This window comes from Alligator sinensis, unplaced genomic scaffold (genome assembly GCF_000455745.1).
Source record: "Alligator sinensis unplaced genomic scaffold, ASM45574v1 scaffold233_2, whole genome shotgun sequence".
NCBI lineage: Eukaryota > Metazoa > Chordata > Crocodylia > Alligatoridae > Alligator > Alligator sinensis.
The window spans coordinates 3,113,031-3,139,918 of NW_005841941.1; the positions used below are offsets into that span (position 1 = coordinate 3,113,031).

General features: G+C 40.1%; 1 protein-coding gene across 1 annotated transcript in view; it reads left to right on the forward strand.

Moving 5' to 3' along the window:
• Positions 1 to 26,888, forward strand: part of ABCA12 (ATP binding cassette subfamily A member 12) — a 131,160-nt gene that overhangs the window by 51,572 nt on the left and 52,700 nt on the right. The window contains exons 11-24 of the mRNA XM_014518193.2: positions 860 to 975; positions 1,981 to 2,087; positions 5,033 to 5,286; positions 5,388 to 5,500; positions 6,028 to 6,152; positions 7,262 to 7,435; positions 7,760 to 7,924; positions 10,544 to 10,739; positions 13,460 to 13,599; positions 15,739 to 15,858; positions 17,200 to 17,290; positions 20,090 to 20,269; positions 22,171 to 22,486; positions 26,069 to 26,183. Coding sequence (XP_014373679.1) covers positions 860 to 975; positions 1,981 to 2,087; positions 5,033 to 5,286; positions 5,388 to 5,500; positions 6,028 to 6,152; positions 7,262 to 7,435; positions 7,760 to 7,924; positions 10,544 to 10,739; positions 13,460 to 13,599; positions 15,739 to 15,858; positions 17,200 to 17,290; positions 20,090 to 20,269; positions 22,171 to 22,486; positions 26,069 to 26,183 — 2,212 coding nt within the window. The remainder of the gene's footprint in view (positions 1 to 859; positions 976 to 1,980; positions 2,088 to 5,032; positions 5,287 to 5,387; positions 5,501 to 6,027; positions 6,153 to 7,261; positions 7,436 to 7,759; positions 7,925 to 10,543; positions 10,740 to 13,459; positions 13,600 to 15,738; positions 15,859 to 17,199; positions 17,291 to 20,089; positions 20,270 to 22,170; positions 22,487 to 26,068; positions 26,184 to 26,888) is intronic.

Sequence of the window (26,888 nt, forward strand, 5' to 3'; positions counted from 1 at the left end):
GACGTCATTCTCCCCCTGTACTCGGCCTTCGTGAGGCCGCAGCTGGAGTACTGTGTCCAGTTTTGGGCTCCACAATTCAAAAAGGATGTGGAGAAGCTTGAGAGAGTCCAGAGAAGAGCCACGCGCATGATCAGAGGTCAGGGAAGCAGACCCTACGATGACAGGCCAAGAGCCCTGGGTCTCTTTAGCCTGAAAAAGCGCAGGCTCAGGGGTGATCTGATGGCCACCTACAAGTTTATCAGGAGTGACCACCAGTATCTGGGGGAACGTTTGTTCACCAGAGCACCCCAAGGGATGACGAGGTCGAATGGTCACAAACTACTTCAAGATCGTTTCAGGCTGGACATAAGGAAGGATTTCTTTACTGTCCGAGCCCCCAAGGTCTGGAACAGCCTGCCACCGGAGGTGGTTCAAGCGCCTTCATTGAACACTTTCAAGATAAAACTGGATGCTTATCTTGCTGGGATCCTATGACCCCAGCTGACTTCCTGCCCTTTGGGCAGGGGGCTGGACTCGATGATCTTCCGAGGTCCCTTCCAGCCCTAATGTCTATGAAATAAATCTATGAAATCTATGAAATTTCTTTTTCTCACTATGTGAGAATGAACATCCATACTGGACTATTATTACTATTTGTAAGATAACAGAAAAAAAGAACCAATGCAACAAAAACTGGGAGGAACCTCAGGTATGAAATTACTGTGGAGTAGGTCCTCATCTGACATAAATCAGTAGTCTTCTATGAAGAGATACTCATTTACCACCTCTCCTGATTTAGCAATAATGCTGCTAAGAAAAAGTTCAGTAATTCTTTGTTTCTTTGTAACATAAATGTACTTATTCCATTCCTATTTTACAGGTTTCTGTTTTTAGAATTTGAAAAAGCTATCTTGCAGGTGGCAGCAAACAACAGTTACAAGCATTACTTGGTATGCTTAATGAATTTGACTGAAAATGAAGACAATGAATTGTCAGGTAAGAATAAATTCATACAATGATATCAGATTTAGACTTGAAAGATTTGCAGATTATTATTTTAAAACACCACTGTGCATGACTTGAAGAAATGTTGCTGAGCATTTTCTTCTTCCATTGTGATTAACCTGCTTGGTGAGAACTCGGAGCCTCTGAAAGTTAGGAGGACCCTTTTACCTTGTGGATTTGTATTCGTTGATCTTTAGAGGTCAGATTATCAGTGTAATTTGTCAACCCACATAATCAGAAAAAAATTCTCTTTCCTATGTAGCTACATGGCATTCAAGTAAAACTTAATAGGGGCTCGCTCTACTTTAAGATGTGAGATCTCCCCTTTAATGCTGTGCTCTGCTACAGTTTCTTCCTTTAAAAAATATTTTGAGAAGTAAGGTTCCACTGACATAATGATGTTGAATTTGATTATACTGTAGTTAGTACATTTGTATGGGAACACCTGAATGACTTATATCCCCCAAAGAGCAAGGAGCAAGCAGTGACTGTCAGAGGGTATGTTCACACAGCTATCACAGCGACTGCAGTGTAGCATAGTGATACCCAAGTTGGCTTAGATACTGCTAGCAGCATAGCTGAGGCAGCCCCCAGCTAAGCATGGGTAGTAATATTAAGCCTGTTCTAGAAGCAGAATAAACACCTGCACTGAACTGTGTGCTGGCTCAGCTGTGCTGCTAGCAGCATCCAGCTAGCTCGAGTGTCTCTTCACTTCACTACTGTGTGTGCAGTGTAGACGTGCCCAGAGTCATGATCTAGTTCCCGAAACAATGCAGCTATGTACTTTACTCAGACTGGATCAGGAGGTTACACTCTAGGCTGAAAAACATAAGTTTAGATGTGCTGAGCCCCTCTAACTCCTTTTGAATTCAGAAAGATCTGTAATTTGTCAGCGCCTTTAAAAAGGTCTGCAAAGAAGAAATATAAGTTTCCAGATATGCAGGGTTTCTGTAATAAACATGGGTCCCATCTGCAGTAACTTTTTTTCTGTTACAGAAAATATAACACTGCTTCTGAACCAGGCTCAGATAGAAAAGGCCCCTTTCACTCAGAATGATACCTCTGAGAAACACTCATCCATTTCTGAGCTCCTGAAGTCAAAAGTAAGTATGCTCATTCAAAGGATTCCTTGAGTGTAACATGATTACAGCAGATGGAGCTAAACTTTTTTGGTTATAAAGGGGATGAAGCTGGACTGTTCACAGTGGTGGCAGGTGACAGAACAAGGAGCTGTTGTCACAAGTTGCAGCAAGGGAAGTTTAGATTGGTTATTAGGAAAAAACTTTATCACTAGGAGGGTAGTAAAGCACTGGCGCAAGCTACCCAGAGAGTTTGTGGTATCTCCATCCTTGGAGGTTTTTAAGACCAGGCTAGACAAAGCCCTGGCTGGAATGATCTAGTTGGGGCTGGTCCTGCTTTGGGCAGGGGGTTGGACCTCCTGAGGTCCCTCCCAACCCCAATTTTCCTGTGAATTCTAGGATTTCTATGAATGACCAGTGAAGTTTTCAGGAATCCAGTTTAGGGAAAACAATGTTAAAAACTCCTCATATGATCTAGGATGAAGACTGGATGTTACTGGTACTTCCTGTGCCTGTGTGGGGCAGAGGAGTGGGGAGGGAGTTGCACCTATCCTGAAGAGAGAATATTCTTTCCTATACAGTTATTACAAATGTATATTTAGATTTGAGAGAAAGCATAGATGCTTCTGCTTTTTTATCCTATTACATTTTTTCATCATCCATCCTAAGATGGCAATGAACGCCTCTCAAGGAAGACTCCCCAGGTGTAGGCATGGAAGGAGACAGTCTCTTAAGAACCTCATGCAAGCCATCTAAATCTTCTGGTTTATCCATATCTGATTCACCTGCCACTAACAGGGGGTGAGACTTTCAAATCATCTGGCAGAGTTAAGCACATCAGTTACATGAAACCTGTGCTCCAACCTCTTTTAGGTTATTTGAAAGTGATACATCATTTGAAAGTAAAGATGGTAGTTAAGCATCTAAATACCGTTGACAGTTATAGGGAATTAGGCACCTAACAGAAATGTGAAATTCTCCTTTGTAACTAACAAGGCACACTCATTTGGTGTAGGAACTCTCCACGTGTATACTTGTCTACAGCACCTATTTTAAGGAATGCCCTCATTTTGTCTGGTGTCCCTGGAAATGAACATAATACAGATTGTAAAATAAATAAGAGATTTCATTGCTGGAGTTCCAGACCCAGGATTTTAATAGAATGGAGACTGACTTTCTAATACTACTGTGTCATCTTTTCTTGTGTTAATCTGTCTTTCTTAATCTGTTTTCTATGTAGCTATTTTCCTCTGAACCATTCTGGAAAGCCATAGCAGGAATATGGGTTTAACGTTGCTTTGAAAAATCTCATACAGTTGAAGTTCTGAGGATCCAAACTGATTAGTCAGCTTAATTCTAAATAAGCTACAAAGGCCAAACTTTTCAGAAAATATGCACCAGAATTTAGGTTCTGCCTTTACACATCTAAACAATGGCTGTGAATACTCAGCAGCTCTTGTCGAGGTCTTTGGTATTAAAAGATTGAGCTGGGTTAAGCAGTTCCAAGATAATGTTTTGTCACCCCTAAATATGACACAGTTGAGATGAAAAATCTATTGGTTGTAATTTTCAAACAGGGATGAGTTTCTATGCTGTTTCATAGACATTAGGGCTGGAAGGGACCTCGAAGATCATTAAGTCCAGCCCCCCTGCCCCAGGGGCAGGAAGTCAGCTAGGATCAAAGGACCCCAGCAAATCAAGCATCCAAGCATTAAGATAAGCATCCAAGTTTTCCTTGGATAAGCATCCAAGTTTTCCCTTTTCCTTTAAGGCCATGTCAAGCCAAGAATCGTCACCATGAAACTAGACCTTCCCACTTGCTCCAACTTTATGCACACCTAAACCTGATAATAGGACAGTGTAGATATGTAGAGGGGTTCTGAGCAGACACTCTGGTGCCACTGGCAGGCTGTCCCAAAAACAGGAGTGACCTGCTTGGGTTTTGCTTTTCATTGACAGTCCTTGGCTTAGCAGGAAGGCTTAAGAGTTGCAGTGCAAAACTTGCAGAGCAAGAAGAGAGAGAGAGCAAAGTGTATTTAAGCCATTTTTTGTCTTTCCAGTCTTAGTCTCTTCCTGAACATGAGAGGCTCCCAGCATATTTTAGACAACTGCAAACCCATCTGGGTTACAGCAGCCTTCTCGGGTGCATTGCAGCACATCTTAGAATCCCTGCAGGCTGTGGTCACACTATCAATATGCTCCTCTTGCCACCGGTATATCCTCTTATGAAAGGGCTTGTGAGGGGTTCTCTTTCCATGCCTTCACTTGGGGAATCTTTCCCAGTTGCAGCCAGGGCTTTTAGAGCATTTTTACACCACTCCAGTCATTTAATATGCCAAAGCAGGTGTAGAGGATCTCATTTTAGATACCCAAAGGTAGGCTAAGCGCCTAAGTAATACTGAACCAGCACAGCGCCCTGTCTTTGGGCTTGCTTACTGTGCTTAATTCTTATTAAAATAAAGGGTCCATTTGAGAGAGGAAATAAATGACTATGCAAAGCTGTAATAGTGTAATAGACATCACCATTAATAACAGCAACCTTGCTCTTGATACTTATTTGTATTACAGTAGCATTTATTAATCTCAGCGTGCTAGGCACTTACAAACAGTCCCTACCCCAGGGAGCTTTCAGTCTACATAGGCAAGGCAGAGAAAGTGTAGCAAGAGAAACAGAGGTACTGACAAGTAAAGCAATTCCCTTAGGGTGACACATCAGGCTGGCAGTAGAGCCAGGATTTGAATCTTGATTTCCTAGGTTCCAGGCTAGTTTCCTATGCTGCGCAAGGCTCTACCTCTCATGCTATGGTGGTCACTGTGCCTTTCAGTTCAGCTCGAGGCCTTTTAAACTAAACATCTTGAAAATTGAGTCCCAAGGAAAAGCAAAGTGATGCCTAGATTCTTTAATCTAAAACTCAGTTTTTACATTACTATTATATAACATTTGTCATGTCTCTTGTTTTTATTTAAAGATATCTCACCTCCAAAACCTGACAAAACTTCTCTGTGTCCATGAGAGCTTTAAGTTAGTGCAACATATCTGCTATCTCCCTAATATTAGTTTTGAAGCACTTTGTGAACAAAGTCAATTTCATGAGCAACTCCTTCACAGTGTTAAGCTAAGCGATCGCATTGTGACAAATGTAATTAATCACAATAGCATCTCTCAGGAACTCCAGGATATACTGATTGGAGATCCTACAAAACTCCGGTTGCAAATGGAATGGTAAGGCCACCTCAAGTTTTTAGTTTTGCCCTATTATTCCATTCCTGAAATTCTCACAGTAGCTACTTACTTTCCTTTAATATTGCCTATGCTTTTTTAAGGTTTCAAGAAAATTTACCGCAGATGGATTGCTTTCAAGATATTGCTCAATATGTGGCTACTATCAGCTCCATGGTGAACAGCACTGAGAGTGCAACCGTTTCTGAAAAGAAAGGTAGTTTTACACAATCGCTATAAAACTTTGGGTTGCGAATGTGGTCACTCATTTAGTTGTTTCTGTTGACATTCCCTCAGCAAATTTGATCTTGTGTCATGGAAGCTAAGTGGGTAAAGCAAACAGATGCTGTATCCATTAGCTTTTATTTTTGTACTTTGCATAGTCTGACTTTCAGCTTCAAATAGCCCATTGACTGATATTTCTGGATCTAGCCAAAAAAAAGACCTATTCCTTGAGCGTAGATGAACTGTGGCCCATATTGGACCCAAAAGACATGGTTCCACAATCCCTACAATTATCAAGGACAGTACCAGTTCCAGTTTTTTGCATGACAAATACCCATGGAAATTTAGACATATTTTATGTATGCCATATAGTTGTGCTACTGTCAGACAATGTGTATGCTATCCGTTGGGTAAAATTGCACATTTTCCTGTACTCAAAATAATGTGAATAATATGCATGTATGGAATATTTAATTAAATGAAGAGAAAGGTACCATATCTTTTTTGTTTGTGTTAAAGAATTGTTAATGGATATGTTTACAAATGTTGATGAGATGAAAGAAGAGCTCATAAATGAAACAGGAATGTCCATAGCAAGTATCAGTACTCTGATGGAAATACCTGTCCCAGAAAACACAACTCAGGTAAGCTTACTTCTGTTTGAGTTGAAGGTCCTGTTAATTTTCAGTTCTTAAATAATGAATGTAAATCTAGGAGCTGCTCATGAAAACAGCTTAAGATATCTCCATTGTGGCAACATAGACGTTGATATGTGGTTCCCATGGGCGACAAAGTAAGTAGCATTTTATAGATTGAAATAAACAACCAGAAGAGCTTTGTAAGCCAGTGCAGCTATTGAAGGACAAAACTGCAAGCTTTTTTTCTGGCTGACAGCAGCTGGTGGGCACATCTTTTGTGATTACAGTCATGAAAGCTGGATGGTCATGAAAGTCTAGTTGATTGTGGCTACGTCCACATTGTGGAGAAATGGTCACAATCCAAATGGGAATGAGTACCTTTTATCATTTGTGATATCAGGAATTACAGAAGTATTAGGAATCCAAAATTACCTTCACAAACTGAATTTTCTTATCCAAGGATGAGCACATGTGCCTCGGTAACTTGGATAAATACAGCTATAAATGGTTCTTTGCTCAGTCACATCTAAGAGCATCACCACCATCTTGTTTGGATTCATCTAAACCTTGTCTTTGTCAGCAACTAGGAGAGGGAAACACCAACATTGTTTAAACCTGTGAAAACCGCGGCTAGGAACAGATGTTGCATTTGCCCCTGGACAAGTTGTGCCTGTGTTTGTGCCAGAAGTATCCCAGGATTTATGTGTACACACATTGCCCTTCTTATCCAGGTGTTGTGAGCATCTGAATTCACTGCCACTTTTCTGCCACAGATTCAGTGATGCAGTCTTGAGATAACCATTCAGACGTGCTTTGTGATGTATTGGGATAAACTGTTAGTACTTCTTATCCTGTGAACCTGTTTAAGATTTATTCTGGGACAATGGACATGGATGTCTGAGCAAATTATTTCATTTTGTCCCAGGATAAAATGGTTAATCCTGGATAAATGCAGTGTTTGTAGCCTTTGAGTAACTCTCTATTATTTTAATTGGTCCCAGAAATAATGGGAAGAATCTTATATTTCTCAGTTCTCAGCAATGCAAGAAGACATTGATGTGCTTGTTGGAGAAATCTAACCATTTACAAATCTGATTTATTTTATGCACATACAGCTCATTTCTCAGCTCCTCCAGTTGGAGTCCTGTAATGTCCATGCTACTGACCCGAAGCTAGAAGCAGTGGCAAAGGAATTCTGCAATCTGTCTCTTCCGGAAAGGACTTGCCAGACTTACGTCCTAGGGGTCACACTTTTACGACATTTAGATATTTATAATTTCATGTATAAGGTTTGTGTTGAAATTGTAGAGTATTTTCTGTAGTTTTTATTAGCTGCCATGGTTAAGATTTTAAATGACATAAACAGGTATACCTGCACTGGTGTGTTATGTTGATTATTTAAAGCTGGGCACAAAGTACCAGGGCTCAGCTTTCAGAAGTGCTTAAAGAATTTAGGAGTACATGTCCCATTTATTTCCTATGGGACATTTGTTCCCAAGTAAATGTGTTTTGAAAATCCCATAATCAGTACTTTGGAATTAGTACTAGAATGTGTGTGCGCAAGTCTGTATATGTACGTTTAGAATTACTGGCTTCTTTCTTTTCTCTCCTAGGTGCTTTTCCCCAAAGAACTGCAGAAATCCATGGAGAAGCTCTTGGACTTCCTGACAGAAATTAAAAAATTTAAAAACAAAGTGGCATCTGGTATATCTCCACTGTCAGAAGCAATTAATTCATTCAGAAACCTACAACAGTCTAGAAAAGTGGCCCTGTCTGAGGTGTGTGTTAGTCTTAGGATGATCCTAAGGAAAAATGCCTTTGGAATAATTACACAGAGTCCTGTTATCTGTAGAAACTATAGGTGTGTAGGGACATAACTGTGGGTGCATAGGGAAATATCTACAGGTTACCACATTTCCTTTAAGATATTAGTGCCCTGGAGAAGAGTTTGCATACAGCTAAATTCAATTAATTAAAGAACTTTTAAAGCTCTTTGTGTCTTTCCTTGCTGAAAAATACCTGATTTGTATTAACATAAACAGCAAAGGGACACTCCCATGATGGATTTGAGAAAGGGAAGGTGCATGGAACCTAGGATGTGGGAGATGTATGACTGTGTTGAAATGAGATAATGAGTAATGAGATGAAAGGAGACAGACAGCTGCATCATAAAGAGAAAACTGTATAATAAAGGTCCGATTGCAAAGTCAACACCAGTCAGTGGAAACATTTCCATCAGCTTCAGTGAGACTAGAGTCTGGCCCAATAGTGAAGTTTTCAAAAACATATTTCTGGTGACTGTTAGGTTAAATATGTGGAGGACCAGTTTAGCATAGTTAAATTTTCTTGCACATTTTCTTGCATACCACATGCACTTTTTTCCCCAAAAAATCACCCCCCTGATTTGGGCTGTGTAGCTTAAGCATAGAAGTTGATTTTTCTGCCTGGAATAAAAGCACCCTGCTTTTTTCTGTCCCAAAATCAACTGCCAGGCCACATCAGTGCCATTTCTATTCAGACAGCTGAGGGGATCATTTGACTTAATGGCTCATTGTTTTCACTCCTCAGGTGTTAGATATGTTAGCTAACATTTCTTCTGGCAATTTTGCTCTCTGCTAGTTTCTTCTGGTCCCACTTCTATTTCACAGCCTTGTAGACTGTTTTAGCTATTTTCAAAATCGTAGATCCACCCCTGGAGATCAGCCTGCAGCAGCAGCTAGGGTGTCAGCTTTTGGTTAAGTAGAAAGGGGAAGGTGAGTGAGCTGAAGATTAGACTCTGTGCCTGCTCTGTACAGCCATAATTCAAGGAAAACATTTTTTTTTCATTCTGCCTTCCCCAAAACAAGATGCATGTATCTTATTGGGGGGAGGGGGGTAATGCAACAAAATATTGTAGTTTATTGATTAGGACTACAAAATACTATAAACAATAAGTGACATAAAGTGTATATTACCCATTCTTGGTCTGTTGTGGTGCTGCAACAGGTCAAATGGTTCAAGCTCAATATGACTCTACACAATCTTTCTACAGCTAGCTTCTTTACTGCAGCTAATCCTCTAGAATTGTCTTATGGGCTCATTTTGAAGGAAGAAATGTACTATAAATATTATATCAGCCACCATTATAGGTATTCAGCTGGATTTTTGAAAGAAACAACATCAAAGTGAAGGCATACACTTCATTTTGTTTAAGACAAAGGAAAAATGCGCTTGCTAAACCAATTTTAGAATGGGCAAATAGACTATAAGTTGTGCAAAGCTTAGGTTGTCCCTATAACTAGGTGCGTGGCTCAGGGGCTGAAGCCCAGCTGGAGGGGGTTAGAGAGAGGACCCTGCCTGCCTAGGAGCCCTAGGTCAGCTGATAGGCATGATTGACTGGCCTTAGGGGAAGTTAAAAGCCCCTAAGGAGGTGGGGGGCAGACAGAAAAGGCAGAGGAGGCTGCTATCCTGAAGAACAAGTACCACACTTGGGCTGCGCCTCTCCCAAGGTCTGAAGAAAGACCATAGGTTGTGTTTATTTGCCTGTTGCTTATGTTGTTGCTTGCCTTGCTGTGGGGACAAGTGTTTCCCCTGCAAAATAAATGGAGTGGAACTGACAGTTGACTGGATTTTATGAGCAAACTGGCTCTTGGGTTGGGCTAAAGGAAGGGTAACCTGCTACAGGTCCTTGTCTAATTAATAAAGTATTATAGGAGTCCAGTTCACTATTTAATATAGTTCTATGAAAGCCTTATACTAATGATCATACAAGGTAAAATAAGTATGTAAGTAACACACAAGCCATCACAGCATTAACCTAAATCTGCTCCTACTGAATTAAGTTATAAAACTATTAATTATAGTGAGAACAAATTAACCCAAAGCTGATAATGTTTTAAAACCTCATCCTGAAAGTGCTCTAGTTTGAGGAACTGGGATTGTGGCAGACTCTACTGCTGGGATTATTCTTAGTAGCCACCTAGCCGGCAAGGAACCCTACATTGTTTCTAGGGGTGGTTATTATCCAGTCTTGGTTCATTTCTTGTCATATCATTATACATGATCAGATTATAGAGGCAGACCTTATTCTATTTACTCAAATGAATAATGACCGTTGAGATGGATGAGAGAGGGATGTTCAGCTCCAGACAAGAGCTTCTTCTGAATGGACCCTCTTTTGTTGATGTAAATCTGCCAACATCTAACATAGGTCAATGCCGTAGCTTTAGCATTGATGGTATTAATTTATAAACTGTCATGGGTTCAGGTAGGCAAATTAAAGGTAGATAAATTTCTAACCAAAAACATCTGTAAAAAATATTTCATTTCTCTGACTTCTCCTCCTCCTCTTCCCCACCTCCCCCCCAAGTATGGTCCTTGTAAATGCATTTGTTTCTTTTTCTATTTTTGTCCTATAGGCATTGTTTAAAACAAACAACATAATAACTAGTGGATCTTTTAAAACTTTTTCAAAAGTTTTTTGCAACCAGGAAATATCACCTCTGTTTTTTGAGTCCTTGCTTCCTGATTTTGAAGATCCCAAAAGCAATAGTTCTACCCATGATGCTTATGTACAAAGCAAGATGAGGAAATACGGCATTCCACAGAATTCCAGTAAGTTTGGTTCCAGCTACAGCACACTCTGAAGTATTTGCTCATTCAGAGGATGTAATTAGACTTAGATATACATTTCAGTGCAAAACTGTAAGAGCCTGACCTGAGAGAAACTCTTAGGACAAAATCCTCTTTGTGGAAAAATGCAGATTCAGCAATACGAAACATTTTGCAAATGTGTGTTTAATTGTGCCATGTTTTTCATTGTATTTCTTTTAAAGTCTCCAAAAACTTAAACTAGCCTGTTTCTGTATTTAAAATCAGTGATACTCAACTTTTCAGCCCCACAGGAGAGATGAGTGGCATGGGGCCAATTCACAGGCCAGATCCTGTTTGGGGTTAGTGTATGGGGTTGGGTCCCGTGTGTCCAGATTGGGCTTCATGGCACCCCGATCAGGCCCTACCCGTAGATGAGGCTCTGCACCACCTTGGCTCAGCCCTGTAAACCCACATCAGGTTCCACGCTACCTCAGCCAGGGTCCACATGCCTGGGTCAGGCCCCGCACACTAGGGCTATGCTATATGGTCTGACAGACTCCCTATGATCTGGAAATCTGGCAGGGGAGTAGCAAGTAGTGCAGCCATCACTTCCCAAATGACAATTTTCTGGACCTCTGGGGACACAGCAGGCCAGGTGACACAGCTCTGTGGGCTGGATCAGGGCCAGAGGGTGGGGTACCCCTGTTTTAAACAGTATTTTCCATTGACTGAAATGTACATTTATTACAAAAATAGAACAAACACTTTAAAAAAAATTCTATATTTTGGAATGGATAATAGACTGGAAAAAATCTTTGTTTTTTGCCCAGTCTAGTATGGCTCTGATTCTGCAGTAAATATAAATTGAAATAATTAAGCTAACTTCAGCAGAAGTACAGTACCTATGATTTACAAGGGTGTGAGTGAGTTAACAGGCTTTCCTTATTAGAGCTGGTTGATATTTTTTCAGACGGAGGGTTTTCATTGAAAATGGCCTTTTTCAAAAAATGAAAAAACTGGGAAAAATTTTTCCCAAGTGGTTTGATTAAAAAAAAAAGTGTTTTGAAGTGATTCCCTAACTTGTATAATTCTCTACATACAGGGCACATCTACATGTTCACTTAATGCACCTTAGATACTGCACATTTACTTTAGTACTTGCTTAATAAAATGCTCACGAAATGCGCACTAACTCAAGTTACTGTGCAGTAGCACCTGTGCATGGTTATTTTGTGATGCTTCCTGCACATTAGCCTAATAACATGGCGCAGTAGGCTATTAGCACATGTTTTAACCATGTTATTAGGCTAATGTTCAGTAAGCATCTTGTGCAGATGTGTACACTGAGAACCTAATTTATGGTAATTAAACGTGTTGCTAAAAATACTGAAAATCAAAAAATGGTTGTTTTTGAACCTTGAGAAACAAACCCCCATCATTATTTCCCCCTGTTCCCCTTTCATTTTTTAAATTAAAAGATAGAAATTTTTGAACACCTCTAACCTCTATATTTTAGTGACATATTTGTGCATTGATTCAGATCCTTGGCTGGTTTATTACACTATAGTTGTGATTCACTATTGACTATATTGAAGTCAATGAAGCTATTCCAGCTTACGCCAGCTAAAGAGCTAGTCCAGTCAGAGTCGGTTCTATGGCAGTGGCCAGAGGCAACGTGGGAACGCCATTAAGCTAAGTCCTCTGTGCAGAAGGAACTAAAGAGAGGTTTTGTTTGGAGCCCATACCAGTCTAACATGGGCTTTTAAGTCTATTGTGGGATATTATTTGATTACCTGATGTCGCTGTTTGTGTGGAACATGATGTATTAGTTTGCAGAGGACATCTTGGGGCAAAGCATCTCCATCACTTCCATTAGTGAAGAGGACTTGTATCTAGAAGATCCAGATGGAGACATGTAGATAAGCTTCATTTGTACCCCAAACTGCATTAACTCTTCTGTGCACTCTGGATTCCCTAGGCCAGGTGGGAATAGACATGGTTGGAGGACACAATTACTTTCCAGAGTTTTAATTCATCAAATCCTTGTTTCCCCCTCCCCCACCCACCCCCAAGTCAGCTATCTTGCCCAGTGTATGTTACAGAAACTGTTCTGAAAAATGGATTTATTCTGAAACTGAAACATTTTGGAGCTAAACACACACACACACACACACACACACACACACACACACAAGATTTCCAGTTAAATACAATGCTGAGCAACTGGAGCCAAACTCTCAACTGGTATAATTCTGAAAAGCAGTGGTCACTTCAGTGGGGCTTTGATGTATGCCAGCTGAAGATTTGGTCCTCTGTATTTGTGGGTGACTTATTTTCATAACGCTTAAGCAGGAAAACTCAGGTTCTTTGAGCAAGTAATGTCATGGCTTAATGCTTCAGCATCTCCCACATCCCTGATGAGCTGATTTTAGGGCTTGACAGGTCACTGTTTTTATCTTGATGTGTAGTTTTTCCAACTGTACTGACATTATTAGCTTCTCAGTTCACCAAACTCCATTTAGAGAAAATCTCTGCTGGTTCAGTGAGACACTTGTTGTCTTGAGTTCAGCAGCAAGAAGCCTTGGGTGTGGATTAGTTTTGTCAGGACACGTTATATCAGTCAGTGCACAGGGCTATGTAGTCATTCTTTGGCCAAAACAACAAAGTGACCAGGCAACAAAATACACTCAGTAACTATTGTGTGCCTATTGTGTTTATGTGCTTTGCTTTTCTCTTTGCAGCATCATTCTGTTTAACGTTTTATCTGGATTTGACAAGTACCCCTAGCGGAGCATTAATTTGGTCTTTCCTAAAACCAATGCTGCTTGGGAAGATTCTTTATGCACCAGATACCCCAGAAACTAGAGCAATCATGGAAAAGGTATGACACCACCGCGAGAAGGCTTCTTGCTCAATGTCCAGAGAAGACTGGTGTTTTGGAGAAGCGGAAGAATTCCACTTTCTGACCTCTCTGGAAGGCATTGATTTAATTGGAAAAACCTGGTTTTTCAGTGATGGATGTTGCATTATTATGAGGCCTCACATCAGGCATTATCCAAGGCCTCTGAGAAAATTTGAGACTATACAATAATGTAGATCAATCAGCAGCAAAGAATCATTTAATGCATTTAAATGTAATATGGTCTCATCCACTTAGTGCAGGATTTTGGTTGGAGGCAGTTGAAAACTGAACTTGATCTAAACATCCCTATGGTATTTTAGGTGTTTATATCTGGGGGTTTGGTTTGAGTCTATCACTATCTTTCAGAACTTGCTTTCCATGCCCTTTATATTTCTTTTTATTTGAAGGCACTATTTCCAAAGGGAATCCTGATCTCTGAGGGTGATGTCACATGTTCAACATTTATTAAGTGCACTTAAAACTCAGGGTCTTGTCACATGTTATACTTAGGATGTGCTTTATTTAGATTGTAGTCAGAAATACTGTGAGTTAAGAAATTTTCTGAGAAGTCACATGGTAATGATTACAGTCTAACTAAAACATGTCCTAAGCTCTGGAGCTGTTGAAGACTCTCTGATGCACTTCAGTGTGCTGCAGGGGCTGGGACCATGATTCTTGGTCCCAGCTCTCCCGCTGGAGCTGGTTCAAGGCTCTGGTGGAGTAGGATGGCTGGGTTTAACAATCATTTGTTGGCAGAGCTCCTGTTGAATTCAGTGAAAAGAGCATTTTGCCCCATAGGTTTTAGAAAAGATGCAAATGCATAGGTGAATGCATGCAATAGCCTTGAATAAATGCAGATAGGAAAACTCTTCCCCTGAAATCAGGTTATCTCATAACTACCTCCTGCAGGTTTTCTTGCATCTTATCCTGAAACTGCTGCTACTGGCCACTGTCGGGAACAAAATACCATCTTAGAAGGGCCTTGGGTCTGTTTCTATCATGTAATACTCATGTTCCTACACATCAAATGCGTTTCAAATGTTTTTCATGAAAAAATTAAGTGAGCAAAACAAGCAGAGACAATTTATAAGCTACCAGTTTGTGAATACAATAAAGTTCCATGAAACAATAAAGAGATAGCTCATAATAAAGGGTATTGAGGAGGTTTTGAATGGAAGGTTTTCTCTGCAAAAAGTCTTTGGCTAGATCCAGTCACTTAGGGCACTTTTACATGTGCTCTGAGGATGAGGGGCACTTTAATTAGAGTGGTTCTGAGAGCTGCTCTAATTAAAGTGCCACAGCATCTCATGTATCGGCGTCCCCATGCTTCAAAATGGTAGTGGGGGTGCTTGAACTAAACCCTCTTGCTGCCATTTTGAAATGAGGGGACACTGATGCGCATAATGTGGGAGGCTGCTGAAGCATGGTAATTACCACGCTCTAGCAGACTTGATTTAATCAAGTTTGCTCCAATGTGTTGTAATTATAGCACCTCGGAACACCCTCCCAGCACATCTACAGGCACCTTAATGAGCACGAGTGCCTTCCATTGACTCTGCTGGGACATGCTTTCCTTTCAGTCAAGACTGAAAGTAGTCCTTCATTCCCATTAAGCATTCTGAGACTTAAGAAAAAATTAGACATTCTGAGACTTAGCAGAAATTTGGTTGAATCACCAATTTTTCTTATTTATTAGCTAGATCAGGTTCTGAGCTCAATAATCTTGAATGGCCTCTGAGGGATTGTTTGGATGAGAAAAAGGGATGATTTGACTTTGATAAGTAGAACTTAACTTTCTCTCCTAAACAGCTTAGCTGTAGAATTTTAAGGCCCCAAGTCAGCAAAGTGTTTGAGTACATGCCTAAACCAGCTCTGTTCAGCAAAGTACTTGAACGTTAAGCACCTGTGTATTATATAAACAGTTTTACCTTCAGCACATGCAGAAGTGCTTTGCAGAATAGGGGCAGACTGTTGAAAAAGAGTCTAAAGAAGGAAAGCTTGTTCAATATGTATAAAGTCATGGAAACATTAAGCTTTTTTGCAAATATCAAATGCCTAAGGTCACTGAACAACTGGATTTATTTGTATTTGTATTTGTATTTTTATTTGTTTTAAAAGTCTAATGCAACCCTGAAGCAGATGGCTGATCTAACGGAGATGTCTCAGGAATGGATTGACAAGTCACCATTGATCATGAATTCACTGACTAAGTTGAACCAAACCATTCCAGTTGTTAAGGTATCATCTCACAGCTAACACAATTATCTTGTATCCCAGGTAAAGAAAAAAGGTGAGGGCAGAACCTGAGTCACTAGCACTGTGACAATCCACATCAGCTGAGTAGCTGCCTTTCCAGGGCTTTTTGCCCTGTCATTCTCTTCCTGCCCGTGACTGTGATGTTTATGTGCTTGTAATCAGTACTTTTTACAATTATCTATTGACACCAGTATTTGTAATGCACCCTTCTACTGAGAATGAGATGTTCCACCACCAATAAAAAATCCCTGCACTAAAAAAGGCATATTTTCCAGAGCAAATCCTTATTCTGAAACGATCAGTTTGCAGAACATCCCATAAAACTAACAGCAGGTGAAGGCATGGCAGAGGTCCCTACAAAATAGAGAATTCTCTTTAGTTAATTAATTCAACTACTTCCTGCTTGATGTCATAAACAAAGTTGAGTTGCTCCTTGTAATGCTTAGCCCAGCCAGAGACACGAAAGAAACTGTTGTCTTTGGAAAGCAGAAAAGCATCTCTAACATAAGAACTAAGTTTTCCCTTTGATATGCGCATGAGAACCTAGAGGATGAAAGAATGCTATTCTGACTTTGTAACTCTGTGAAGAAGAACATTTAAATTTAAACATAAAACCTTTATATTCTTTCTTTTAGGAATGTATCACTGCTTGAATATAAAAAGCTGAATTGCTTCTTGCTATTCTGCTTCCTTGCTTTGAGCCATTAATAGTAATTATTGTTTTCTTTTTGGTTAAGAATATCAAGCCTGGCTTTTTATACTCTTGGAACACAGAAGAATTATTAACACCTTTCTGTCACTGAAATTCACCATAGTAAATGTGACATAATTACATTTTTGGGAAATGCAGGAGGGAATAGATGAGGAAGAAAAAAACATTGATTTGTGGAATAATGAGTTATTACACATTCCACTAAGCTACAATCTGATGAACTGCATTTCACTTATGCTGCAGTTCCCTGTATACTGTGGTCAAGTATTGCACAGGGATCTTACGTGACAGAAGTTACATCTACCCACACTTTAAGGCCAGTTAAGTGTCACTGAAGTAAATGGGTCACCAAAGGTCCTCTCCATTGACATCAGGGGTCATTGGATCAGGCTGTTAGCTCACTGACACCCTCACCTTTTCCAACATAGCTGGAAGTGATTGTAGAGTGTGAGGTGGTTGTGTAGACCATCTGCAAAGAGGATAAATCCTGGCTGATCTTTGTGATAGAGTGGATAATACAATGGAGTACAAATGAATACAGTAGGAATATGATGAATAAACTTCCTTAGTTTTTATAGTTAAATCAACTTTTTCTTTTTGTCTTTTGATAGAATGCCCTGAAGAATCCATTTGTACAAGTTTTTATTAAGCTCATGGTGAAGCTGGATGCTGTTGAATTGTTGAGCCAAATAAATGAACTGGGTAAGTTGCTATTCATATTCCTCCTACTTTCATATTAGTATTGGGAACATCAGAGCTGTCAAACTGGATCATCCCATAAAAGAAACAATTCCTGTTGGCCATGTCTGACAGTTTGGTGCAAGCCAAACTCATCCACAGGGCACATCACAGTGCATTTTGTACTATGATGTTTGGGCTGAAAACAATCCTCCTGGATTGGTTAGAATGCTAGCATATGTTTATATAAATGTGGCTTGATTGCCCATGTAATGTATGGACAACAAAAATGGAATGAGACAGGAAGTCCTATTATCCCTGTTTTGCAGATGGCAAAATAAAGCACAGAGAGATTAGATGATTTATCTGTGGTCACCTAGGACAATCTGTGGCAGGTTTGACCTTGAAGCCAGATCTCTTAAGTCAGGGAGCAGCAACCTTTTGCTGCCATGGGCTGGTGCTTCTGGCCTAGGCCCTGACACGCCACAAATCTTTGCCTCCGCCCCAGGGGATGCTCTGAAGGCACAAAGCAGATAGTAGGACCATGAGGATGCCTCCTTTGCTGCCTTCTGCTGTTTCCCCAAGGTGTCATGGACTGGATCCAGTCTCTTTGTGAGCCAGATTTGGCCCATGGGCTGTAGGTTTCCAACCCCTGAACTGGTCACAGTCCAGACTCTTAAGTCAATATAAACGTTTCTCTTTATAAATGTCTCTTATGTAGATCTAGCATATAACATAAAACATATTATCATGTGTATACATGCAGACACCAGCATATTAGAAATCTTTTAGCTGTGAGATTCCTAAATGCAAATATCTATGAAAAAAATCCCTGTCAACTAATAACATAGCGATATTTAAAGGGTGCAGACAAAAGTGACAATTTTTACCTGTTCTGGCCACAGAAAGCAGGAGCTGCACTTCCGTCTGCAACCAAAGTGATAGCGTAGTTAACTATGAACCCAGTACTATCTTTTTTAGACTTTCTTAACACAGACACTTATCTTTAGCAAAATCCTGGAAAGTTTGTTATAGAATGCAATAAGTAAAAAATGAAAAAAATATTTCATAATTAATGTTAAGCAGTGTAGTTTTATGAAAAATAGACTTTGTCAAACACATTTTTATTTCACAAAAATGATCCTAAGTTTGGTTGGATAAAAGTAGCTATTTTAAGCTCAGTCTATTCTGGTGTGTTCAAGAGAAAGTTGGTGTGATCACACCTACAAGTACCTATATGGGGAAAAGATTTTCACTACTAGCTGGCTTTTTAACTTAGCACAAAAAGTCATAACAAGATCCACTAGTTGAAAGCTGTGGATCACCAAATTCAGTCTATAAGGAAGGTGCAAGTGAGGTAACAGTGAAGATAAATAACCACTGGAGCACCCTAGCTAGGAGTGAGGTGGATTCCCCATAACTTGAAGTCTTTAAATCAAGACTGCATGCCTTTATAAAATAGACAGACAAGGTTCCCTGCGTGCTTTTACTCAAATAGAACTTACAGACTTGATTCGAGGTTTACTGGATAAGGTTTTTATCGGTGTTATGCAAAAGCTCACTTTAAAGTTTACAGTGGCTTCTTCTGGACTTAAATCCCATGAGAGAGAATATTAGGAATTAAGTGTGTTACTGTAAATGAGTACAGTAATTCTAAATGGAAAAAATATAAATTCAAAAGGAATCTGCAGCAAATTGTGGCAATCTCCTTTGGTCAATGGAGGACAATGTTCAGGTATAATTAAACCTCAAAATAGTAATTTGAAAGTCTGATTAGAGTTGTTTTTAATAGTTCATTAAATATTGTTCTTTAAAATCTTCAGGAGCAGACTTCACTTAAAAGGAGTGAAATTGGCAATATTTTGCCTATTATTTATAATCAAATTTAGAAATATAAGTCAATCAGTCAAATTAGATCTTGATGCAAAATATTGTTTCTTACTTTGCTATTATTTTAAATGGTCTGTCATAAGGAAGATCACTGACCTATATTATATAAAGATTTATGCCTGAATGGGAAGCCTACCAGCAAAAAGTTGCAGTAGGAATGTGCCTAACAGTGTGTCCCACATCTACCCTGACCATATTCCTTCTTCAGGCAGCAATACTGATCCCTATTCTCAGTGGAGGAAGGTGGCAGCCTCTTTCTGCTAACACAACTCTGGTTTATTTCAGTAGAGGGCCACATAGGTTAGCAGTGAGGTTAGCCCCTTACCACCAGTTTTAGGGATATCGCCACGCTATGCACAGTGAGTTCTGTACTAATAGTTACCTGTTAAGTGTTATCATCCATCCTAAGTAGCAGTAAAACCATAGTTCCTGTGGCAGCTGTTCCATATTAGTTACACTGCATTACATTGTCACCTTTTAAAACAGGCAGAAATCAGCAGTACCTTTATTGGCTGCATTAACAGGTCTAGTACACATATCAGCATGACAGACTTAATGCTTACTTGATGTGCTTGGATAAAAAATATTCTCCCCTGAGCTAAAACAGATCAGCAGACGTGTCGATTACATAGAAAATCATTAGACGTGGAATGAATGGAGAACATCATACACAGTTTAAAAACTCCAACAGATTAGCAATAACTTCTGATTTGAGATGGCTGTCACATTCCATAGCTAGCATCCTCCCAAAGACAAACTCATGAGCGTGTTACAAATGATTAACATAAAAACTGGGTCAATAACATGCATTCATTGCACTGATAACTGCAGAACAATATTTTATGGTTAATGTTTAGATGGATTTTGTTGCATCATTATTAGCATTTACAGTATAATGATGTGATGGTCCTTTTGTTTCATTTTTTCCCCCAGATGATATCAGGTTGGAATTACAGAACAATGCTGACATCATCAGCCAGTTGAACGTCTTAGCCACCCTGGCTGCAAACATATCTGCCTGTGTGTCATTTGATCGCATTCAGGGAGCAAAAAATGTTGAGGAACTGGAAGCGGTAGCAAAAGAGCTCTTTCTGAGGAATGAACTTTTTGCAAGTAAGTGGTATGATTGGTTACAAAAATGCCTGTATAAATTACCAGTAGCCCATGTGACTTTTAATGACTCAAATACAATGTACAGAATTCTGTATCATAGCTATGGAGACTGCAGGCTTGATCAAATGAAGCTCAGCCTTCAGCCAACCAAAAATAGCCATTTTATGTTTGGATCTGCATCCTTTGTGGGTCACATCTCTTTATTAAAATGGAAGATTTGATGTAGGTAGCTCTTATTGTCATGGTAATTTGTCAGCTTTTGTTGAACACTGCTTGGAATCCCTTGGTAGATTACCAGAGTTGTCTTTAATCAAGGGCTTTGAAGGTAAATAGGTATGCAAAGCAAGCAAGATAAGAGAGACAACACCTGACATTAGAAGATCATAAGGCTCTCAAGTGCTGTAACAAGACAATAATCCAGTATTGCAAGAGGTACATTTTAATAGAGGCGTGAGGTTTCACTCAAACCTAGGTTGAAACAGATGAAGCTATAGCATAGATGAAAAAAGGTATCTTATCTGTGTCCTTAGTTTAGTTTCAAAAGGAATTAGAAAATCTTGACAAATGTCACTTTCCTGCAAGTCCTAGAATTGTTAAATTTTATATTTCATAATTCAGTCACCATGATAAATGTCTTCCTTTCTTCTGAGTAGAAAATCTTTTAGCCATAGCTTACATAAATGGATTTCCTGTACTCCTTCTGAATAACTGATTGCATCATTTATAAATAGACTATATGTATACATTTTCTTTTAGTGTTGCCTTCATCATTCACAATGATCAGAATGACTTTTCTCTTGGTGCCCTTTTAGACTTTGTTTGTAGGGGAGCAAAATCTGATAGGTGATTAGGAAAATTGTCAGTGTTTCAAGTCTTAGCTAGCAGAAAACCAGCTTTTGTGTGTGAGTATGCGTGTCTGACAGAAATGTGTGTGTGGGTTTTTTTTATTTTGTGAATTGAGTCACAAAACTGTGCCTTGTCACACTTAGCTTGTGTTTTATTTAGATCGTAATAAGTGTGACTATGAATTAGAATTTGTTTTAAGCAGCCACACAGTAATGTGTACTAAGATCTGGACTGGGCTGGAGTGGGCTGTGTGCTTGACAGATAGCTGTTTGTTTGTCGTAGCCCCCACTGGAGTCTTGAACCTCTGCTGGTAGACTCCCAGCCTCCACCAAAATCTTGAACCAGCTGTTTGTTGGTCCTAGCTGCAGCACTGGACCAGAGCTGGTAAAGACCACTCATATTATCTCTGTGGAGCAGTCCCCCAAGAGCTGAACACGTGTTACTTAATACCATCTGGAGATATTCCTCCTGGGAAAAGTATCTACTGTGCTATGATATGATGGCACTTAGAACATGTTTTATTTGTTGAACACATGGAAGTTGGCATTTTTAAGTGCATTGAACACATCCTAAGTATAACGTGCAACAGGACTCTATTATATTGTACATATCAGTAGACTATGTCTGGACAAATTTATGGAACATGCGTGTTTAAGGGATATACATGCTGAGCATGTGGGATGCCAGGTTAGATCTCAAATCAAGATTTTCTCAAAATGACTCTTGATTTTGAGTGCTCAATGAGGAACACCTGAGAGAAGACTTAATGTCAGAGGCAGGTGCTCATCATCCATCAATTCCAATCACATACAAAAATATTGTACTAGGTATAGTATGAGGAACTTCATTTACATCTATATTTATTTCAAGATGCTTGCGAGTGATGGTAAATTACTTGCCCATCGGAATGTGTGTCTAGTTCCTGGAAAACTGTTATATTTTAATATAAAATGTGTTATAATAATGAGGAGTTAAACCCTGCATTTCAGAGGGCACTGTTCTGTGGTAACCACAGTTGATCAAAGAACAACTTTTATTTTGTTTATTTTCTTAAGGTATTATCTTCAATTTCCCATCAAGCAGCAATCGACAGAAGAGGTCAGCATCTGGCAGCCTGTCTCTTCCTCCAGTGCTCAATTATACCATCAGAATGAGCAGCAAGATTTCACAAACAACAAACAGAATCAGGGAGAGAATCTGGACTGCGGGTCCACATAATTCAACTTCACAGAGCCAGATCTACAGTCGAGCATTTATCTATATCCAGGACAGCATTGAGCGAGCAATCATTGAATTACAGACTGGGAAGAGTCTACAGGACATAGCTGTCCAAGTCCAGGCCACACCCTTTCCTTGCTACAATAAGGATATGTAAGTCCATTGGCTTTTAGTTGGTTAACTGCTCAGTGACTTCTAGGACATCTTATGTGGTAGCTGAACAAATACAATGCCTAGAATTTAACAGCTGTGATAGCTTTGTATCGGAATAAATGGCAAAAATCTTTATAGTAACTTCCTTACGGCCAAAATTTCACTTATTGCTGGTCTTCATAACACTATATGAATTTCCTAGGATCCATCATAGTTACTGAAGGTGAAAATGACTATCCCTGTTTAACAGATGAGGAAACAGAGTCATTTGTGGAGCTAGAATTAAAATTCAGGTTTGGCCTTTTCTATTGAGTACATGAATGTAGACAGCATGCTGAAGCTGGAAAACTCACTTATTAAGCAAAACAAAAAGTCACTAAATTCATAAGCTTAAAGGTGAGCTCCAAGTTGTTTGTTATTACTCTCACACAGCAGTACTTATGCTGTGTTTCAGCAATTCTAGGTAATGCAAAGTCCAGAGTGTGTCTTCCTGCAAGGGATGCCTCCCTCGCAGGTGCTTCAAGAGCTGTAAGAGGAGATGAGGTTGTAACCCTTATCTCAACAATGATGAGAGAAGGCAGACAAGATTTCAGTGAGCTGAGTTGTCAGGGTTAACTGCCTATTACACAGAGCAGTGCAGTCTGAACTATGTATGAACCTGAATGAGTCTTGAATGATAAACAGATGGTGAAAGAGTGAGAAGTATAGGATTCTGTCTGCTTTTTCACTTAAGTTGTTGCAAATCCTCAGCTGGTGTGAATGGACAATACTCCACTGAGTTCAATAGAGCTAAGCCTGTTTTACACCAACTGGGGATCTGGCCCCTTGTATTTCTCACACAGATGTGAGAGAAAATGGTATCCTGGGATTGTGATGTCTTCTCAGAGTTATTACATTGACCAGATCTGGCAGCCAAAGTGGGTAAAACACACATGAAACGCTATTTGAAGTGAATTATAAAGCAGTAAAGAATGATCAGCAAATTACATTATTAGTTTGGACAATAATTTCACAGCCTACTGTATAAATGACTCTGCCTTGGCCAACAGCATGGATTGAACCCAGGACCTTTCACACTAAAAGGGAACTTGCATACTGCTCGTGCTAAATTAATCATATTTTACTGACCAAGCACTACAGCAAATCAAGAGCCAATATGCTTGCCTACCTCATTGCTACTGAGATAGGCAGGAGGAGCTTAAAAAAAAAGTCAACTTCTTTCAGCAAATATATGGATTATTATTGTTAGATCATTGTGTACTGTGATTAACTAGGTCCTCGGGACACTTATTATTCAGTTGTAACATACCTTTCTTGTACTTGTACTGCCAAGAAAGCAGTCACCTTATCTCACCTTATCATTTCCTTTTTCTCAACTGGTACACCATTTTATTCAATTATTAAAATACCCAGGAGTGATGATACAGTAGACACCACTCTAAATGCAACATTTTTCAGTTGTTACTGGCCTAGAGGGAAAATTCTGACAATCTTGAATGTCACTGAGCAATACTGTTAGAATTTGTCTTTCAAAATGTTTATCACCATACTATACAGATTGTTCAGATTGTGAAGAGGAAAGTGCAGAAGAAATCAGAACTCTTTGAAATTCGGCTGTTGAAAAGTACAGTCTATCTAAATGAACACATTTGTGAAAACTGATTTGGATGACATTTTCAATTTTGCAAGGAAAAATTTCAAATCAAAATGGAAATTTCACTTAATTCAAAAGTGCTTTCTTTATTCAGAACATTTTGCAGAAGTAATATGGGGTTTTTAACCAGTGGGAGAGAAAAGGGAGAGAAGGGAACCAGATAACCACGTAGTAGATTTAATCTGCTGCTTAAAACAGTCCACTAGTGATGTTGTTTTTAATTACATTTGCTTAATTTTATTTCTGATCATTGTCATGTGCACACCATCTGTGGCATATCTGGGATGGAAGAAAGATCTTTTGGCTAAAGCAAAGAGCTGGGTGTCATGAGACTTAAGCTCTTATTCTGGCTTTGTATACCTTCTCTGTGTGATAATGGGAAACTGCATAGGCTAGATACAGACATTCAAAAAGCCCAAGGCAGAATCAATCCAATCTATGCAGGTTTCTCTAAGCTGCATATATTGGATTGGGAACAAAGGGAACACACATTCGCCCTTCAATGTGGGAGACATGCAGATGACTGCACTCGCTGAGGCCAGAAGGCAGGGAGTGCTTCTGTGTGTCTCACAGGGTGGACTCTCTCCCCAGCCCTGTTCCCTCCAAGCAGCTGGCTGTCACTGGCAGCAAGGAAAGAGGGGTCAACCCCCCCAGCTGTGCTTGCTCTGATCTGGGGAAACTGGGGCTAGGCCTTCATGGTGGGGGGCCTCCACTCTCCCTTCCCTCCCCCCACTGCTGCCACAGCCTGGCTTGGCTGACACAGGCAGGCAGGAGCTGGTGTTGAGACTGCATGGGGCTATCAGCCAAGCTGAGCAGCACAGCGGGAAAGTCAGGTAGGGAAGCCCTCTGTTGCCCAGGCCCCCTCTAGGGACTCCCCTGGGACTTCCTGGCTTTACTGACAGTCTGCTTGTGGCAATCAGTCCTGACTCCTGCCATCTCTGTCACAGCCAAGCCAGGCAGTGGCAGAGGGGAGGGGTGGAGGAGCGGAGGCCCCCACCTGCATGGGCCCTCTTCCCCAGCTGTACTCACTTGGGTTTGGAGTGGGTCAGTGATGTGCCCATGGAGCGGGGCCTCCATTCCCCCCACCCTGGCATTCCATGGCTGTCAGTCCGGGCTCATGCCATCTCTGTGACAGCCTGGGGGCAGGGCTAGCCCAATGCTTGGCTGGAGCAGACAAGTGCTGGCCAAGGCTAGCCTGCTTATCTTACAAGGTGGGTTTAGCAGAGGCTTGCAAAGCAGCCTGGGATGCTGCGGGACTGCAACCTAACTTGAGTCAGGATGGGATCTCAGGCAGAAGTTAGATAAACTGGTCCAACCTAAATTGATTAAATCTGATACTACCTTCATCCAGGTTCCGCCATTTTTAAACTGGTCTATGTGCACTGCATTTCTGTTCTGTTACAGGTTTAGACTAGTTGCTGATCACTTATATCAGTTTATGTGTAATGTCTGTACCTAGCCATAGGTGACAATTTTCAAATGTGTGTGTCTAAAGTCAGGTCACTGAATCTATAGTTAGGTAATAGAATAAGAAAGCTAATTTTCACAAGTGACAATCACTAACTTTCTCTGTTGATTTCCCTGGGAAGCAAGGATTCCAACATGCTTGAAAATTGGCAAGTTTGAATGCTGGTGACAAACTTTAGACACCCAATTTTGAAAAAAAAAAAATCATAATCTCTCTCTGCTGCAATATCCCCATTTGTACAGTCAGAGTGAATGAGTAGGTCTACTTAAAGTTATAGTATATGAAGTCCTTAATTCATTAATACTGTTAAACTGTTAGAATTTTCTTGGATAGAAAATCTTATTTAAGCATAAAATATCTTCTTCTAATATTAATTATAATCTTCTGTGTCAAAATACAAGTATTTTTTTCCTTTACCGGGAATATTATTCCAAAAAAAGTATCTTTTTTCTTTTTACAGGTTCTTAACCAGTGTGACCTACGCTCTCCCATTTTCTCTGATGAGTGCCTGGGTGCTGTTTATAGCGACTTTTGTTAAAAAGCTTGTTCAAGAGAAAGATCTAAGGCTTTATGAGGTACCTTGAGCATGTCTGTGGCATTCTGAAATTGTGAATTGATTTTCCATGCTGGAAGCAGCAGAGGGATGTAATATGGAAAGGAGGGGAGCTAGTATTACTGGGCAGAATGAGCACAAATCATTAGTGTTTGGTCAGCATTGACCTAATCCACAGCTTCCCTCAGGACTTAAAACAAGGGCTGGGTTTTACTCAGTGTTTTTAAAGGTTCCACAACAACAATAGGTACATCTACATGAGACACTTACTGCAGAGTTCACTAATTAGCTGTACAGTGAAGTGTCACCATTTACATTAGGCCAGAGTAAACTAATTAACTCCACCATAGAATAGTACTTTCCGACACAAGTACTAGTCTACAGAGGAGTTTAAGCGTGGGGACTGCTTGCCGGTTAGTGCCACACTGTAGTGCACTTGTGTTCCAGCTAGCCTCTCTGCAGCACATTGAGCAGAGAGCAGCTCTGGGCTGGCTGGATAACTCCCTGGGCCTCCTGCCAGCTGGGGTTGTGCTGCTCTGGCTCAATGTGCTCCTGGGTGCACATGTCCTGGGTGCACATGTAAACACTGTGCCCAGGAACAATCAACTCTGGCATGAACTGTGCTGGAGTTTATTGCATTGCATTAATATCATGTGTAGATGTGCCCAGCATGTATAAAATTTCCCAGGCCTTAAGCCTAAAGATGACTGACTTTACCTGTAGGGAA